The sequence below is a fragment of the Eptatretus burgeri genome, chromosome 11, assembly GCF_056783735.1.
Source record: "Eptatretus burgeri isolate ZD-2024b chromosome 11, Ebu_testis_v1, whole genome shotgun sequence".
Classification (NCBI taxonomy): domain Eukaryota; kingdom Metazoa; phylum Chordata; class Myxini; order Myxiniformes; family Myxinidae; genus Eptatretus; species Eptatretus burgeri.
In genome coordinates this window covers 89,566,500-89,583,520 of record NC_140971.1, presented here as the reverse complement: position 1 = coordinate 89,583,520, position 17,021 = coordinate 89,566,500, and the positions used below count along the sequence as shown (strand labels likewise).

General features: G+C 45.5%; 1 protein-coding gene across 3 annotated transcripts in view; it reads right to left on the bottom strand.

The window, feature by feature from the left end:
• The window catches only part of LOC147017592 (uncharacterized), a 79,591-nt gene that overhangs the window by 25,070 nt on the left and 37,500 nt on the right, over positions 1-17,021 (bottom strand). For all 3 annotated transcript variants that reach the window (XM_085847330.1, XM_085847329.1, XM_085847331.1), the window contains 4 exons: positions 16,052-16,117; positions 7,292-7,464; positions 4,644-4,760; positions 4,359-4,419 (listed from right to left, as the gene is read on the bottom strand). In XM_085847330.1, coding sequence (XP_085703456.1) covers positions 4,359-4,419; positions 4,644-4,760; positions 7,292-7,464; positions 16,052-16,117 — 417 coding nt within the window. The remainder of the gene's footprint in view (positions 1-4,358; positions 4,420-4,643; positions 4,761-7,291; positions 7,465-16,051; positions 16,118-17,021) is intronic.

The window sequence follows — 17,021 nt, the reverse complement described above, 5'->3', positions numbered from 1 at the left end:
CATGGGTGATGAAGGTTGTGGTCACGTTTCATTGCAATTGTGTGTGTAGTTTCGGAAAAGAGAGCAAATACCGATTTAGGGGGGTCAAAAACCTCCCTTGTACCCCTTTATAAGCGCAGATTTTGATGTGGTCAATAAACCTTCGTTAAGCATCAGATATGAAGCTTGTGACCAAGTTTCAACAAAATCATGTGTTTGGTTCAAGCAATAATAACTGGTGTTTAAGAACTGACTCACTCACTCACTCATGCTTCAGTCACATTTGGCTCGGCGGCCGTAGGGTCTAAAAAAATCTACGGCCACTAGCAATTATAGGGCGGCCGCAGTATTTCCACGGTCACACAATGTAGCAGTCACATGTGTTTTTATTTTTCGGGTAGCCGCACGGGGTATTTAGAAATTGTGGAGACCGAAAACGTGGGGGTGCCGTATGGGGTATTTAGAAATTGTGGAGACTGAAAACGTGGATTAGGCCATTGAGAAATGGCAATTTCATTGTGATCGGACAATTTCATTCTGGTCTTTGATTTGATGTCGCACGGTGACCTTCGGGCGTCCCTGCGGCGGCCATATAATTTTCAAGGCAGACGCAAGGTAGCCTCAAGGTGCCCGCAAGGCGACCACAGGGGGGCCCTAAGGTGAACATGCGGCCAGACAGACGGTAACGAGTGGGTATATATACCAGTTCTTTTTCATATGTATATCATATCTCATATAGATTGTGGACCAGGTTATATACAGATGTGCTGTATAATATGATAATATTATATATGTGCTGTATAAACTGTATAATATGCTGTAATAATATAATATGAAATGTGATGATGTGTGTGGCAAACACCTATACTCCGATCTCGAGCGGTAGCGCACGGTGGACGCACGGTCGACGCAGACTGCCACGGAAGCCGTACGTACGACGCACGGCGGGCATAGGGGAACAGTGCGTCAACCCTGCGTTGCCCGCAGGTAGTCACACAGACCGCAAGGCCACCATACGGTGAACACAGGGACGCCTTAGGACTACCCTATGGCGACCGTGGAAATAGTGCGGCCACCGTAATTTTTTGGGGGTTGGCAAAATTCATTTTTCATTGAAAAGAGCCTACGGCAGCCACACGAATTACGCAAGCCCACCGTGCGCCATATGTACGATTGACGTGGAACACATCTACGTCATGGCTACGGCTTGTCAAATTGCTACGGCCAACCTATAAATGAAAAAAGTGAGAACTCCACGCTGTAATTCCACGGAGACCCCGACGGCCTGTAAAAGATAGCCATACGCCCTGGGGCCACCCTGAGGCCACCTCAGAAACTCTGCAGCCGCCGCACGTTTCTGTCAATTCAGGGGGGGTACGGCTGCCGTATCCTAGCCGTAGAGCAAATGTGACTGAGGACTCACTCACCTCAGGACACTGCTCCATCGCATTAGCTCACCTGACTAAAGTCCAAGTGAACTAAGAATTTGGTGAAGATCAAAATAATGTCAACAATGCATACTTTTCATTCCTGTTATTGACGCAAAACTTCATTCCAAAAGTCCCAACCTGTTCTGAGATCCAGCTCGGACATTGTCAGAAAAAAGGGAGAAAAGCCAAAATGGTGGTTTAATACTCCGAGGAAGCCAAGTGTTGCCTTAACGGTTAAGGTGGATGGCTGAAGATTTTAGTGTCTTGAATTGATCCCCAGTCATGAAATTGAAATCACACCAGGTGAGTTGACTGAGCGCGTCATCCTTCTGAGGTCGGCAACTGGAGAACCAGCTTACTGGAAACAGGGGCACTGCATCAGGAGCACAGCTGCACTTCCTGAAAATGATGCAGCCAGCAGCCACAGGCTGCATGCGAAACAACATTACCCCTCGGGGTCAGAGTCCTTGACCTTTAACTTGGAGGGATATGATGTAAATGAAGAATAAATGCGCCTTGCTCTCGGTCTGAGGCCATTGAGAAATGGCAATTTCATTCTGATCGGACAAGCTGTCGTCGAGTTTTGGTAAACGACGTTAAAATTTCTATAACTGGGTCATTACCATAAAAAAATTAGGTCAAGATGATAAAAATGTCAACCCCACACTGCTTTTATTCCATTATTGATGCAAAATTTCATTCCGAAAGTCCTTGAACATTGACAGAAAAAAGGAGAAAAATATAAATGGTGGTTTATTTCTCCTCAGGATGTAAAACCTTGACCTTTAACCCTGAGGGGTATCAGGTGCATTGACCATAAATGTGCTTTGCTCTCGGCTGTCCAGAAAGGGCAATTTCGCTCTGATAACTCTAACTTTAGTCAAGATATGGTGTCCAAAAATAACACCTTCAAATTGTCATTCACCTCTGGGTGGCAGTAAGTAATGCCCCAATGATGGAGCTCACTTGAAATGTGAGCTCAGATGACAAATTGGGTCGAGTGGAAACCTGTTATCTTAACTTTTTCAATTTCTGGCACAACAAATTGAATTCTCTCCCCATAATCCACACTCAGCTCTCTTAGAACCAGCCTCATAATTAGTCAACCTTACTCAAACAATCCAGAGTGTGGTATGAACATTCTTAATGGAAAATTACAAAAGCAGGCTGGCAGGGTTGCTTCCTCCTCCTTCATATGCAGCACACAGCTGCGGGTAGCATCATTGGCTGAAGGCACAGCTGTGGCACTGATTCAATGTCCCTATTACCAGTAAAATGGTACTCATTTCACCGAGCTTAGGATGACAGGCTGAGTAAACCTTATTTAGTGTTAAACAACAAGCTGTCATCAAGTTTTGGTGAAGATCAAAATAATTATCAAAATAATAATTATTGCGGCCGACAGGGGCTCAAACTCAGGACCAGAAGATCCCAAGAAAGTCACCCTGACTACGAAGCCAACACCAGGCTTGCAGGGTTGCCTCGACGTATGCACACTCGCATGTGAGCTGTCGCGCCTGGGTTTGAATCTCGGCCCAGCAATAAACTGTGATGCTGGTACTTCACAGGCAAGGCAATTCATCAATGTGTCATCTCTCGGAAGGACGTTCAACTTTGCCTCCCGTCAGCTGAGATTAGTTGGACATTAAATATCCAAGGGTAAGCCTGGTGTTGGCTTCGTGGTTGGGGTGGTCACTTGGGATCCCAGGGTCCTGAGTTCAAGCCCCGTTGGCCGCTGAATTAAAAAATACACCAGGAGGTTGACTCAGCCTGTCATCCTTCCGAGGTTGGCAAAATGAGCACCAGTGTACTGGTAAGGGTGACACTGCATCAGCGGCATAGCTGTGTCCCAACCAATGATGCAACCAGGAGAGAGAGAGAGAGAGAGAGAGAGAGAGAGAGAGAGAGAGAGAGAGAGAGAGAGAGAGAGAGAGAGAGAGAGAGACAGAGACAGAGACAGAGACAGAGACAGAGACAGAGACAGAGACAGAGTCAGAGAGAGAGAGAGAGAGTCAGAGAGAATGAGAGATGTAATGTCCAGAGGGCAGTGAGGCACGGAGAGTCGTGAGGGTTGTCGAACTCTGTTTATTGCCCGTCCGAATGTACACTACTGTAGACTACCACGAACCCCTAGTGGACGTGAACAGCTATATGCCCTGCAGACACGTGACCACCAGACGACTCCTCCACGCCCCCGACCAATACACTACAAAAGAGAGAGAGAGTGTCAGAGAGGGAGTCAGAGAGAGTCAGAGAGAATCAGAGAGAGAGAGATAGAGAGAGAGAGAGAGAGAGAGAGAGAGAGAGAGAGAGAGAGAGAGAGAGAGAGAGAGAGAGAGAGAGAGAGAGAGAGAGAGAGAGAGAGAGAGAGAGAGAGAGAGAGACAGAGACAGAGAGAGACAGAGAGAGAGAGAGAGTCAGAGAGAGAGTCATAGAGATTCAGAGATAGAGATAGAGAGAGAGAGAGAGAGAGAGAGAGAGAGAGAGAGAGAGAGAGAGAGAGAGAGAGAGAGAGAGAGAGAGAGAGAGAGAGAGAGAGAGAGAGAGAGAATATCCAAGGGTGTCCTTCACAAAGAGTTGACAAGCGATTGCTGGCACCCTGAACAAACAACAAATTCCTGCTCTAACCAAGAGGGGCACATTTCATAAGCTACCCCCTTTAACCAATGATGCACCATGAAAACGAATCTTAAAAAGCCACATGATGCACAAAAATGAAGAATCACAAAAGCAATATGAAATGGAATTTAACGAACTATACATGAAAACCATCATTATCAGAATATTATTGTGAGCTTCACTATATTTTTTGTTTTGACAGTTAGAATTTGACTTACCTGTCAGGTTCATTACACATTTTCTTATCTTTGCACTGAGGTTTCTAACACATGAAGATTGTTTCTCATGCTGTGAAATGAATAAAGACTAACAATTGGGTGTATTTCTTACCTTTGCCAGTGTTCACTTCACCATCCGTACTGGTGTCCTTTCGTTCATGGTCAGTTGTCGACTAAAAAAAAGATGGAGAATTCTACTTCAGAACAAACATCAATCTGAAATCGCATGAGACATGACACCACATAACCACATTTTATACCCCAAATAGATCAAAATTCAAACAGTGGGCATCATTACTCTAATGGGTGATAAATTTATATTTGAAGAATCTCACAGAAGATCAATGCAACACACCTTTCTTTTGAGATGCAGAGAAAATTAATAAAAAAGGAGTACCTCTCTGTTTTCATGACTACTGCTGCTCTCCAAGGTGATTCCTGAGCTGGTGGAATGAGCTTCCATTTCTGGAGTTTTAACGACAACTTCACGTTTCATCTGTCCATAAAGAAACACCTTTTCCGGGTGGAATACAAGCACAGGATTAACCAGGTGTAGACACAGGGTAAACAGGGAGACAAATGATCATCAGGGATAATAATAATACACGTCAATGCACCTGCACCTCAATGAAATAATCCACAGACAAGCCGGTAGGCGACATGGGTGGTCGCTACATAATTGCAAACTCATCAAACAGTTTTTGACGGATCGGGCTGAAAATTTTTGACAAAGAGGTTGATTATAGTGCACATAAAAGCCTGGAAGCCGATTTTTGATTTTCGAAAAATAATTTTTTTAGGATTTTTCAAAAATTTCAAAGTCCTGTTGCAAGGCAATGGTGGCGTCCATAGCAACGGTGCTCAAAAGCATACCACTTGATCCTGGTATGAACCCACCTGTCAAGTTTCATCAAAGTCGGTTGACTCCTCTGGCCTCCAGAGCTGTCCATTACAGACAAACAAACATACAAACATACAAACATACAGACGGAAAAACTGAAAATAAGGGTAGTTTCGCAGCGACCACACAATAAACGGTGCCCTTCATAAGTATTGGAACAGTGAAGTCAAGTTTGTTATCATTGCTATCTACTCAAGAAATGTGGATTTGAGATAAAAACAAATTAATACGAGGCAAGAGTTCAGAAGGTCAGCTCATATTTCTTGGGATTTCTATGCACATGTTTTACCATTGTAAAATAGTCACACTTTCTATAGCACTGACTTGCTTTGTTGAATCAGTGCTATGTTCAGTCCGTCCATTTTCAGAAAACATAAGTATTGTAATGGATAAATTAAAGTAAATTAAAAGTAGTGTCAAAGTTCGTATTTGGTTGCGTATCCCTTGCATGCAATAACTGCATCGAACCTGTGACCCATTGACATCACCACACTCTTGGTATATTCCTTTTAGATGCTTTTCCAAGCATTTACTGCAGCGATTTTCAGTTGCTGTTTGTTTTGAGGGACTTCTGACTTTAGTCTCTTCTTCAGCAAGTGAAATGCATGCTCCATTGGATTTAAATCAGGACATTGATCTGTCCAGTCTAAAATCTTCCACTCCCTCCACCCACCGATGAACTCCTTGGTTGCGTTGGCAGTGTGTTTTGGATCATTGTCTTAGTGAAGTGCCACCCAATGAATTTGGAGGCACTTTCTTTGTACATAGGCAAACACAATGTTTCTGTCCACTTCCAAATTCATTTTTCTGCTGCTGCCATTAGTTTAATCTTCAATGAAGATGAGTGACCAAGTTTCAGAGGCAGCTATGCAATTCCACGCCATGACATTACCTCTGCCATGCTTCACAGCTGAGGTATATGCCTTGGATCATGTGCTGTTCCTTCCTTTCTCAACACTTTCACCTTTCCATTGCTTTGGAAAAGGTTAATGTTGGTCTCAATTCAACATAAAAACTTTGTTCTAAAACTCCACTGGCTCACCTCCAAACTTCTTGGCAAATTCTAATCTGGCCATTCTATTTTTGGTGCTGATGAGGTTTGTATCTTGCTGCGTCGTCTTTGCAACTCTGCTGGTGAAGCCTTCTGCGAACAGCAGCTTGTGATACTTTCACCCCCATGCACTCTGGAGGTTGTTCGTGATGTCAATGACAGTTGTTTCAGGGTTTTTCTTCACAGCTCTGATGATTTTTCTGTCATCAACTGCATTTGTTTTCCTTGGCTGACTGGCCATTGTCTATTGCCAAGTACACCAGTTGTTTCTTTTTGAAGATATTCCAAATTGTTGTATTTGCTTGGCCCAATTTTTGTGCTATGGTTCCAATTAAACTCTTCTGTTCTTTCACCGTCCAAATTGCTTGCTTTGCTTTAATGGACAGTGCTCTGGTCATCATGTTGGTTCATGCCCACTGACTCCAAAAGCAGACTCCCAAGGCAAAGGCAAAGGCAAAAACCAAAAAGAGACATTCACAGCTCTTTTATGTGTGAACGATCAATGCAATATCAAAAACCTGAGCAATAAGAAATACCTGCCAGTCATTTGTTCCAATACTGATGCTTATCTAAAATGGAGGGATTGAACATAAAAATTGCTATTGTTCTTCAATGATGTAACATCTCAGCATAAAATTACCAAAAAATATGAACTCACCTTCTGTACTTTTGCCTCGTATTCATCTTTTGCTCTCAGATCCAAATTTCATGAATATGGCAATTTTAACAAATTTGACTTCATTGTTCCAATACTTATGGAGGGCATTGGACATTTGGATATTTTTTTTTAGAAATCTTTAACTGTCAAAGAACCTCTCCTCTTTCCATGAAAGAGAGGAGGTTTTTCTTTGAAAGATTCAAGATGGGTGTTCACCACAACCTCAGGTCATCCCCTTCCCATATGCATGACAGTTACCCTGATCAACCCCACCCCTCCCCCCACCCACTTCCCCTTCCCATGACTGATAAGAGATTGAACAATGCTCTCTGAACAAGGAATGCTGATTCTGAGGCTGTAGTCTGAAAGACTGAACATGCTTTCATTATATTCTACGTGGAAAACAACAAAGCGATCCAAAATGAAAACAATTACCTTCTTTCGGGTCAAGTTTTCCAATTTAACAATCATATTGAAACCCTTGCAAGACTCAGGGATGCTGCTGCTTCTGCTGCTGCTGCTGCTGCTGCTGCTGCTGCTGCGGAGTCGGTCCTCCTTTTCAGAGTTTATGTCTGTTTGAAATGATGCACTAGGATTTTCCACAACAGCTGAAATAGAAAATAAATGGAGGTGATTGACAAACTCATTTGCCCCCATTTTTGTGCTATTTAAACAAAGAGGATAAGTAATCATTGTGATGGACTTTATGTTTGCATGAGGAATCACAACATGGAAACATTCTTGAACATTGTTGTGGCAAAGTGGTGAGGGGATGAAATTAGTATTCAATTGAAAAATTAAATCTAGTTGAAGGCAGAAGGATCAATAAGTTGAATTCTGTGGTTCCAGAAACAAGCTCGTCTCTGAGGAACTACAACGTAAGAAGAAAAAAAAACCTGTGAATAATGACCTCCAGGAAGTGGTTCAATGCTTGCCCCACCTGGCCAGGTCTACCTTGCCTGGTGATGCTGATCTATATTTTGTGCTCACTCCTCATGCCTTCAAGGCAAATAAATATAACCTACGAAAAGGCAGCACTCCCTAAAATCCTTCTCAATGAAGAGAAAACGTATTATCCAAACCAGTATGACACCTTTTCTCTTCATTGAGAGAGGTACCTTGAGAGAGGTCAAGCCAGATTAGATCTGTCACTTGCTACATCAAGGAATGGGTTGGACCCCATTCCTTGATGATAAGAGGAAAACCACGGGGTAAACGACCAGGGTCAGATCGCAGTGCTGTGTGGTGGAGTGGTGCTGAGGTGTCGTCCACCAGACGGTTTTCTCCTTGGATCAACCTGAGGCAGTCCCTTCGGGTGGGGGCCTGGAATGTCCTATCTCCAAGAAAGGATGATAACCCATCTCTGTGATCATCTGAGCTCAAGCGTTTGAACATAGTAATTGCAGCACTCTCTGAGGTTTGGAGACCGGATAGTGGCGAGACCATGGAGGGTAGTTGCACGTACTATTGGTCTGGCCGCTCTGGTGATTACCATACCCAAGGAGTTGCTGTGGCTGAGGCCAATAAGCTGACTCAAATGATAATTGAGGTAACACCGGTCAACGAACGTATTATGAGACGAATGATTCGTCACTCCTTGGGTGTGCTTTCCCTGTTGTCTGTATATGCTCCGACTAAGGTGAGTGATCTCACAGTGAAGGATGCTTTCAATGCCACGCTCAAGTCTGTGGTTGATCAGTGCTGTTGATTTCAACAGTTGATCAGTTCTCTTCTAATCTTGGGGGATTTCAATGCATCGACTGGAACCGATACGGATGGTTATGAGACATGTGTTGGTCTCTCTGGGTCTGGAACTGTGAACCAGAATAGCACTAATTTCCATGACTTTGCAAGAAGTCATGGACTGGGGGTGGCTGTTTCATGGTTTCAGCGGCCACAAGCTCATTGCTGGACTTGGTATTCCAACGCTGGTGGTGTGGCAAAGGATACTGGCCATGTGCTCATTGATGGTCACTGGAGGATGATCCAGAACTGCAGGGTCTACCGGAGTGCTCAATTCCTCAATATTGACCACAGGCTTGTTGTAGCAACTCTGAAGTTCCAGCATAAATCCAGGAGAATGGTACCATCCTCGCCTCGGCTGTATGTTGTCAAATGCAAGGATGAGAGGGTAGCTGAGGAGTTTGCGAACAGGTGAGTGGGGATTTGATGGGTTTGTGTGCTTTGGTGAATCCTGAAGAGTTGTGGTGTGCCTTCAAGACCACCGTCCATGATGTTGCTGGTGGATGTCTTGGAACTCACCTGAGGGCAAAGAAGAATTTTGGCTCTCAAAGGACACTGCATACCATTGACCACAGTCGCAGGGCAAGGCTTATTGGCAGAGCTGAGCTGTTCAGGAAGCTGAGGCATAAAACTGTATGTGTGGTGAGGGTGGACAAGGGGGCCGATGTGCGAGGATCTGTGAGGGGGGTAGACCATCACCTGTGGTCAAGTAATTCTCATCCTGCTTACAGGGGAATTCACGCATTGCATTCCTCCAAGCCCATCCCTCGGTGTACTGCAGTTCAAGCGGACGGTGGTGGCTCTTGACAGAGGAGTCTGAAGTGAAGCCCCGCTGAGCTGATTTCTTTGAGCGGCTGTACCAGGCTTATCCACCAACTGTCGAGTTGGATGTCAGGGATGCTACTATCCCGATTGCTGCCTCTCCAATCAACTGTGATCCAACTTTGTTTGTGGTAACACAGGCTGCGGTGAACCTGTTGAAATGGAGTAAAGCTCCTGGGATCTATGACATCCACGCTGAACTTCTCAAGGCTGGTGGAAATGCTGTACTCGTGTCATTGCATGCAGTTCTGTACTCTGCCTGGAACACAGGCATCATCCCAACTGGCTGGAAGAGGGGCCTTGTTGTCCCTCTCTGGAAAGGGAAAGGTGACCGCCAAGACTGCAACAACTACCGATGGATTTCGCTGCTCTCAGTGCTGGGCAAGGTCTTTGCTCGGATAATTATTGACAGGGTTTGCCACAATCTGCTTGAGCACCAGCGTACAGAGCAGTCAGGCATTACACCAAAGAGGTCAACGATTGACCGTATCCTTGCTCTTTCGGTCCTCACCTAACACAGACGAGAGTTTTGGCAGGGACTATTTGCAGCCTATGTTGATCTCTGCAAAGCGTTTGATTCAGTGATTCGGAATGCCTTCTGGAGGATTCTTGGTCTTCGTGGGGTGCCAGCAAATCTGATCAATCTGATGTCTGAACTATACTCTGGTACTGAGAGTGCTGTGAAATATAGTGACACCATCTCTGACTGATTTCCAGTTTTTGCTGGAGTTCGTCAGGGGTGTGATCTGACCCCAGACTTTTCAGTGCTTGTATAGACTGCATTCTGAGGAGGATGTCAGAGAGATTAAGCTGCGGTGCGTCGTTTGAGAATGTCAAGATCTATGATCTTGATTTCGCAGTCATCTTTTTGGAGACTCCAGATATCCTTTTGGGGGCCGAAGAGAAGTTGAATGAGGAGTCGAAGCCGCTGGGATTACGGGTTTCCTGGGTCAAAACGAGGATCCAGGCTTTCAATGACATCTTGGACGCTGCTAACTTTGTCGTGAGGATGGTGAGGTCACAGAGAAATTCAGTTACCATGGCAGTGATATTCATGTCTGCTGGCTATGAGCCAGAGGTCAATAGATGTCTGGGTCGAGCCTGGGGAATCATGGATTCACTGGATCATGGGGTTTGGCGCTGCTAGTATCTGTGAAGGAGGACAAAAGTCAGAGTCTTCAGATCCTTGGTGATTCCAGTCTTGCTCTACGAATGTGAGACTTGGACTGTGACCAGGGATCTGAGATGAAAACTTAATTCCTTTGGTTCCAGGTATCCTCGGAGAATGCTTGGTTATCGCTGGCCGGACTTTGTGTCCAATGAGCGGTTGCTGAGAGAGACTCAAATGAGATTTGTGACCTGCATAGTCCGCGAGCGTCAGCTGTGGCTGTATGGACATGTGGCTCATTTTCCTGACGCTAATCCTCCTCACCAGATTCTTTCAGCGAGGGAGCCTCATGAGTGGAGGAGGCCAATGGGCCAACCATGTGCCTCGTGGTTGTAGCAGGTTGATCGGCATCTCAAGGAGATGGGGATGAGCCAGGCATCTGCTTGGGGGATGGCCAGACGGAGGCCCCTGAAGTACTGGCGGAAAGTGAACGCAGTGACGCGCAGCTATGGTGCATGCTCCTGTACATGACCTGACAAACCAGTTACATCTGACACACACCTTCAACCAACTACACAGTAAATCTAGTTTGAAATTTGAAGTACAAGTAATCCCTCCAAAAGTAAAGGAACATAACAAATGCAGCAGAAGGCCTCATATGCAATCACTGAATATTTTATACAGCCTCTCTTTCTGGTGCTGGAAGGATAACTTTGAGGTGTTTCACGTGCAGGGCGATCCATTAATCTGTGCGATCTCCCTCTGACGTTAAACTGGGTGTACCCTCTGTTCGTAGTACTTGGTGGATGTTAAAGATCCCACGGTGCTTCCATGAACAGATTGTGAGTTACTTCCAGTACTCTGGTCAAATTACAAACTCCTGCAACCTCGCTTGAGTATCCTGCCTCGGAGTGGCAATCCGTCCAGAATCATAAAAAATCGTCAAGAGAACGCTTCGGCAGAAGGAATGCTCCATAAGTTGTGGAATACATTCTTTCTTTGCAACATAATCATTAATCATACTCCTTTCTATAACTCACATATAGTTGAGAATTCACATGTCAAATCTAAGTCACAGTTGCAGGTATGATCACTGGAAGTGACCTTTCATCGATTGACAATGAATTACTTGTTTTTGAATGCCAAACGTTTTCAAGCAGTGTCAAGCACAGAGAAGCAGGAATTCAGGGACACATTGGAGAGGATGATGGGAGTAGTTGAGCTGGAGGTGAGGCTGTGCATTGCAGGGGACTTTATCACGCATGTGGGAGTCGCGGAACTGGGGGAAGAGGAATATTTTGGTAAATTTGATTGGGGAACTCGGAAAAGAGAGGGTCAAGAGCTGGTGGAGTTGGTGGCGAGGAATGGGATGGCCACAGCTGGTTCATTCTTTCAAAAGTGGGGAAACCACAAGATTACCTATCGGAGTGGACATCGGAGAACATAACTGGATTTGGTGGTGGTAAGGAAGCAACAGTTGGCGAGGGTTAAGGATTGTAAGGCAGTGGTAGGAGAGCATGTTACCACCCAGAACAAGCCTGTGGTTTCATGATAAGGATGGAGAAAGGAGGGAAGTTAAGAGCTGGGGTCGGCAGATCATTAGATGGGGAAAGTGTTGGGGAAACGTTACTGTTGAGTACAAGGAGAGGTTGAGGACTCGGCATGAGCAACTTCGCGAAGAAGTTGAACTTTTGAAGGAAGAGTGGAAGTATGGAGAGACGTTTCGGAGAATTGCAGAAGTTTTGTGTGGAAAAACGTCAGGAAAGGGTGCATCCTCAAGGGATAGAAAACAGGTATGGTGGACGGAGGATGTATCGAAGGCAGTTGGTGAAAAGGAGGTTTAGAAAAGGACAGAGAAGATCAAGGATAGGGAGAAGCAGCCAGATGCAGGGTTGCTACACCTGTATGGGCAGAAGAAGAAAGCAGCAAGGAGAGCTGTGCATGTGGATGAGGCAAGGAAAAATAGGCAGAGGAGGTGCACACCAAGTTGGAAAAGGAGTATAGTGGGAGGAAGATGCAATATAAATTGGCGAGTGACAGGGATGAGGATGGGAAGGACATGAAGGGGGCGGTAATTAAGGATGGTGGTAGGAGGCTGGTGACAGAGAGGGGGACGGTGGTGAAGATGTGAGAAGGGTATTTCAAAGAGCCAGTTGAACTGGCAAGGAAGCAACAGCAAACTGGAGCTCCCGTTTTATGTGAGAGGACAGCAGAGTTGGGGGAGATCACAGATGAGGAAGTGTGGATGGCATTGAAGAGGATGAAGAAGGGGAGAGCACCTGGCATTGATGAGGTGTGTACAGAGATAATTGCAGTGGAGGAAGTCAGAGTTAGTTGGACAAAGAGGCTGGTGAATGTACGAGGTCCATCTAAAAAGTAACGGGACTGGTTCACAGAAATTTTATTCCAAAAAATATATTGAAATCGCAGCTTGTCCCCTTCAAAATAGTTTCCCTCCAGTCTCACACACTTGTCCATCCTCTTCTTCCACGTTTGGATACACCCCCGGAAGGCTTCTTCTGGAATCCTCCGGAGCTCCGGCATCACGGCCTTTTTGATGACCTCGACATCAGGAAATCGGGTCCTGTTGATCACCCCCTTGAACTTGGGGAATAGGAAAAAAATCACAAGGGGCCAAGTCTGACGAATACGGGGGTTGCTCCAGAGTTGGCACATCCTTCTCCGCCAGAAACTGTCGGATGCTCAGGGAACTGTGAGCAGGGGCGTTGTCATGGTGGCGCACCCAGGCGTTGTTCTCCCACAGATCCCTCCTCTTGTCCTGGACTGATCTCATGAGGCACCGGAGGATCTTCTTGTACAAGTATTGATTCACTGTTTCACCCTGTGGGAGAAACTCGAAGTGGACGATGCCCTTGAAGTCAAAAAACGCGATGAGCATCACCTTCACCATCGACTTTGACATCCTTGCTTTCTTTGGTATTGGTGATGACAGACTATTCCACTGACGACTCTGCTATTTGGTCGCGGGATCGTATTCGAATATACACAATTCATCGCCAGTCATGACTCTCCCGAGCAGGTCTGGATCGTCCTCAAGGTGCTCGATAATGTCTTGACAGACAGTGACTCTTTGCTGTTTCTGGTCCTCGGACAACAGCTTGGGGACCATCTTTGCGCACACCTTGTGCATTTTGCGATTTTCAGTGATGATGCTCCGGATGGTGTCCTTGTTGATGGAAATTTCCTCAGCAATCATCCGCACCGTGAGTCGATGATCTGTGCACACCGTCTGCTTCACACGCTCGATGTTGTTCGCCATTCGCCATGAAGGTTTTCCAGACTGTGGATCGTCTTCAACCTCCTCCCTTCCGTCTTTCAACCTCTTGTGCCATTCAAATGCACATGTACGTGACATCGTTTCTTCCCCGTACACTTGCTGCAGCATTGCGAAGGATTCGGACAGTGTTTTGCCAAGCTTGGCAAGAAACTTAAGATTGGCTCTCTGCTCACGACTCAAAGTGCGACGACTCAGACGAGACAACATGTAAAGTACGACCTGTAAAAAGTCACACAATGAGCGCAATCAACCATGACCAATCATGTATATTTCTGGAATGTTGTGAAAGACTGACGGAACCTGTTCATTCAAGTTGTGTCAATGGAGCACACAGCAGGCTCAGTCCCGTTACTTTTTAGACGAACCTCGTATGTATTTTAGAGGATTGAATTCCAGAGGAGTGGAGGATAGACAGTGTTAATTGTGCTGGGATGGAAGGGGAAGGCGATGTTAAAGATCCAGGGAAGTACATGGGCATGACATCCCAAAGTCATATGATGAAGGTTCTGGAGAGAATTCTGGATGGGAGGACAAGGCAGAGGGTGGAGATGGAGATCGGAGAAGAGCAGCAGGGGTTTAGAAAGGATAGGGGACGAAGGATGTGATGTTCACGCTGAGACAGCTGGTGAAGAAGAGGTGGGAAGTGCAAGGTGAGATGGCATTGGGATTTTTGGACCTGGAGAAGGCCGACGAGACTGTCGTGAGAGAGATGGTGATGGTGACACTGAGATTGATGGGAGTGCTGGAAGCAGAAGTCAGGTTGGTGGTAGGGCTTTACAAGGGAACGAAGGGAAGAGTTTTGGTTGGTCCTGGGATGTGTGAGGAGTTCAGCCTGAAAATTGGTTTGTGACAGGGAAGCGCTCTGAGTCCGCTCATGTTTATCATGGCAATGGAGCTGGTAAGCAGGAAGGTGAGCTTGAGGAGTAGCATGGGGAAGATGCCACATGTGGACGATCTGGCTGTTGTGGCGGATAGTGGGGAGGAGATGCAGGAAGTACTGACTGGGGAGTGGAAGGAGGCATTTGGAAAGTATGGGCTGAAGATGAGTCTGGAGAAGACTGAGGTGATGTGGCTTGGGCAGCAGAGAAAGCAAATTAATATCAGGTTGGAGGGGAAGGAGATCAGGCAGGGAATTAGGTTTGAGTACCTGGGAGGAACAGTGACCGTGGATGGTAAGTCCGAGGCAGAGGTGTGGAGGAGGATTCAGGTGGGTGTAGATGCATGGAGGAGGGTGGAGAGAGAGTTATGGCAAAGAAGGTGGACAACAGGACGATGGATGAACTGAGGGGAGGAGATTGGTGTGCAGATGAGTTTGATCGGGAGATTGGTGAAATGCTGGCTGAGATGGGCTGGACACTTGGTGCGGATGTGGGAAGAGAGAATGGCAGAGTGGATCAGAGGGAGCAAGGTAGGAGGGAAAGGGGTAGACCATGGTTGAGATGGGAAGATTGTGTGAGGAGGGATATCTGTAAGGTGGAGGTGGTTAGGGACTGGAGATAGTTTGATGGGGACAGAGGGAGATGGAGGATTATTGTGGTCAAGATCAGACCTCACTATTTATAAAGGGAGGAGGAGGAGATGAAGGAGTGTCAAGCAATGCGTCGTGCATCACTCGGTATAAGATGATATGACCAGCAATATGAGATAACAATATAAATTATATAAGCTTGCCTGACAGCCCTGAGACACCTCAAACTCTTTTATCACGTGACTATTCATGGTGTCGAAAGATCCAGTGGAGGGGTTTCTTCCCCCCATTCCACCCGACCCCGTCCAAACCGAGGATGCACACATTCTTCCAGCAAACCTCTCCTCCTTAATCTTCCAAAATCCAAGCTGACTGCACAACTCAACTCTTTCATTCTTCGCTTCTCCTGTCGAGGGAACCGCCTTCCAGAGGCTTTTTCCCCTGCTTGTTCCTCAATGGCTTCAAGCAGGCAGTGTACTTTCAATTGTTGACCTGCTATCCCACCACCATTTCAACCTTGCTCTTCCATGAGCCTCAATCTTGGAGAGAGAACAAACATTTACCTCACACTTCTTACAGCTTTTTCCATGAACTCACCGAACATGAGGAAGTGGTTGGTGTTGAAATAATTTTGTGAAAGTATGTATCAATGATGATCTGAGTTTGAATCTGGAGGGATTTTACACAACATTAACAATACTAAAGCCTTTTGGGGGAAAAGAAAGGAAGTGGAAAGTTTTCCTTTTGACCACAAACCTTCTGGCTCAGAAATCTCCAAACAGGTTACTTCCACCAGGTCTGGAACCTTCATTGTTGCATCCTCTGTGGAACAATGAAAAAGTTGTAGGACAAAGTTAGACAATGTCAGTTGTGACATGTGATTGAACAGTGGATATTTTATCGAAGATGTAAAGCAACTGTATTTTTCAGAAGGATATGAAAGCAGCAGATGATTGTAATTTACACTTGTAAGATGTTGGATGATGAGAAAAAGCCTTTAGTTTCTTCGTTTTGTGATAAACCCTCAGAGAACGACCCGGAATTTTGCGTAGATGTACTTCTTGTATTGATTGGAAAGAAAACCAAACTTGTAAACCCCAAATTGTGCAAATAAATTCGGAAGAGGTAATGAAAAATTGCATTTTGAAAATGTCGCTCTTTGTTGGCCAAAATCAGATAATCGTGTAAAATCAGTGGCTTTTACAAGGAAATACTTGGAACTTCACCACAGGAGGGGGCCAAAGTGCCCTTCACGTCTTCACAATCATGGCAATATTTGAGTATGCTCTCATCCCCACGACTTGCAGAAACCTATCCAACTCAGTTTTAAAACAATCCAAAGACTCTATTGTCACGACCACTGCAGGGCGACCATTTCATGCATTCACCACTCTGATTAAAAGACTTCTGCCTCACTCCTATCCTAACTCCTCTCCGTTTCACCCCGCACATGTGAAACAGAAAGTGGGGTTCAGCAATTTGTTAACTTCTCTCTGTCTGTCCATCCATCCACAAACATTGGTTTATGATCGAAGAACAACTTAATTTAAATTGAATGTTCTATTTCAAACACGATTCGGAAATCAAACCTGAAGTTTACCAGTACTTTGGCTCTGAATTTGTCCCAATCGTGCATTCGCAGAGAGGACTGAGATAATTGATACTCTGCCTGTCTGGCAGTCAAACAAAATTGAAAATAATTCCAATCCGGAACCTTACTGTTTTA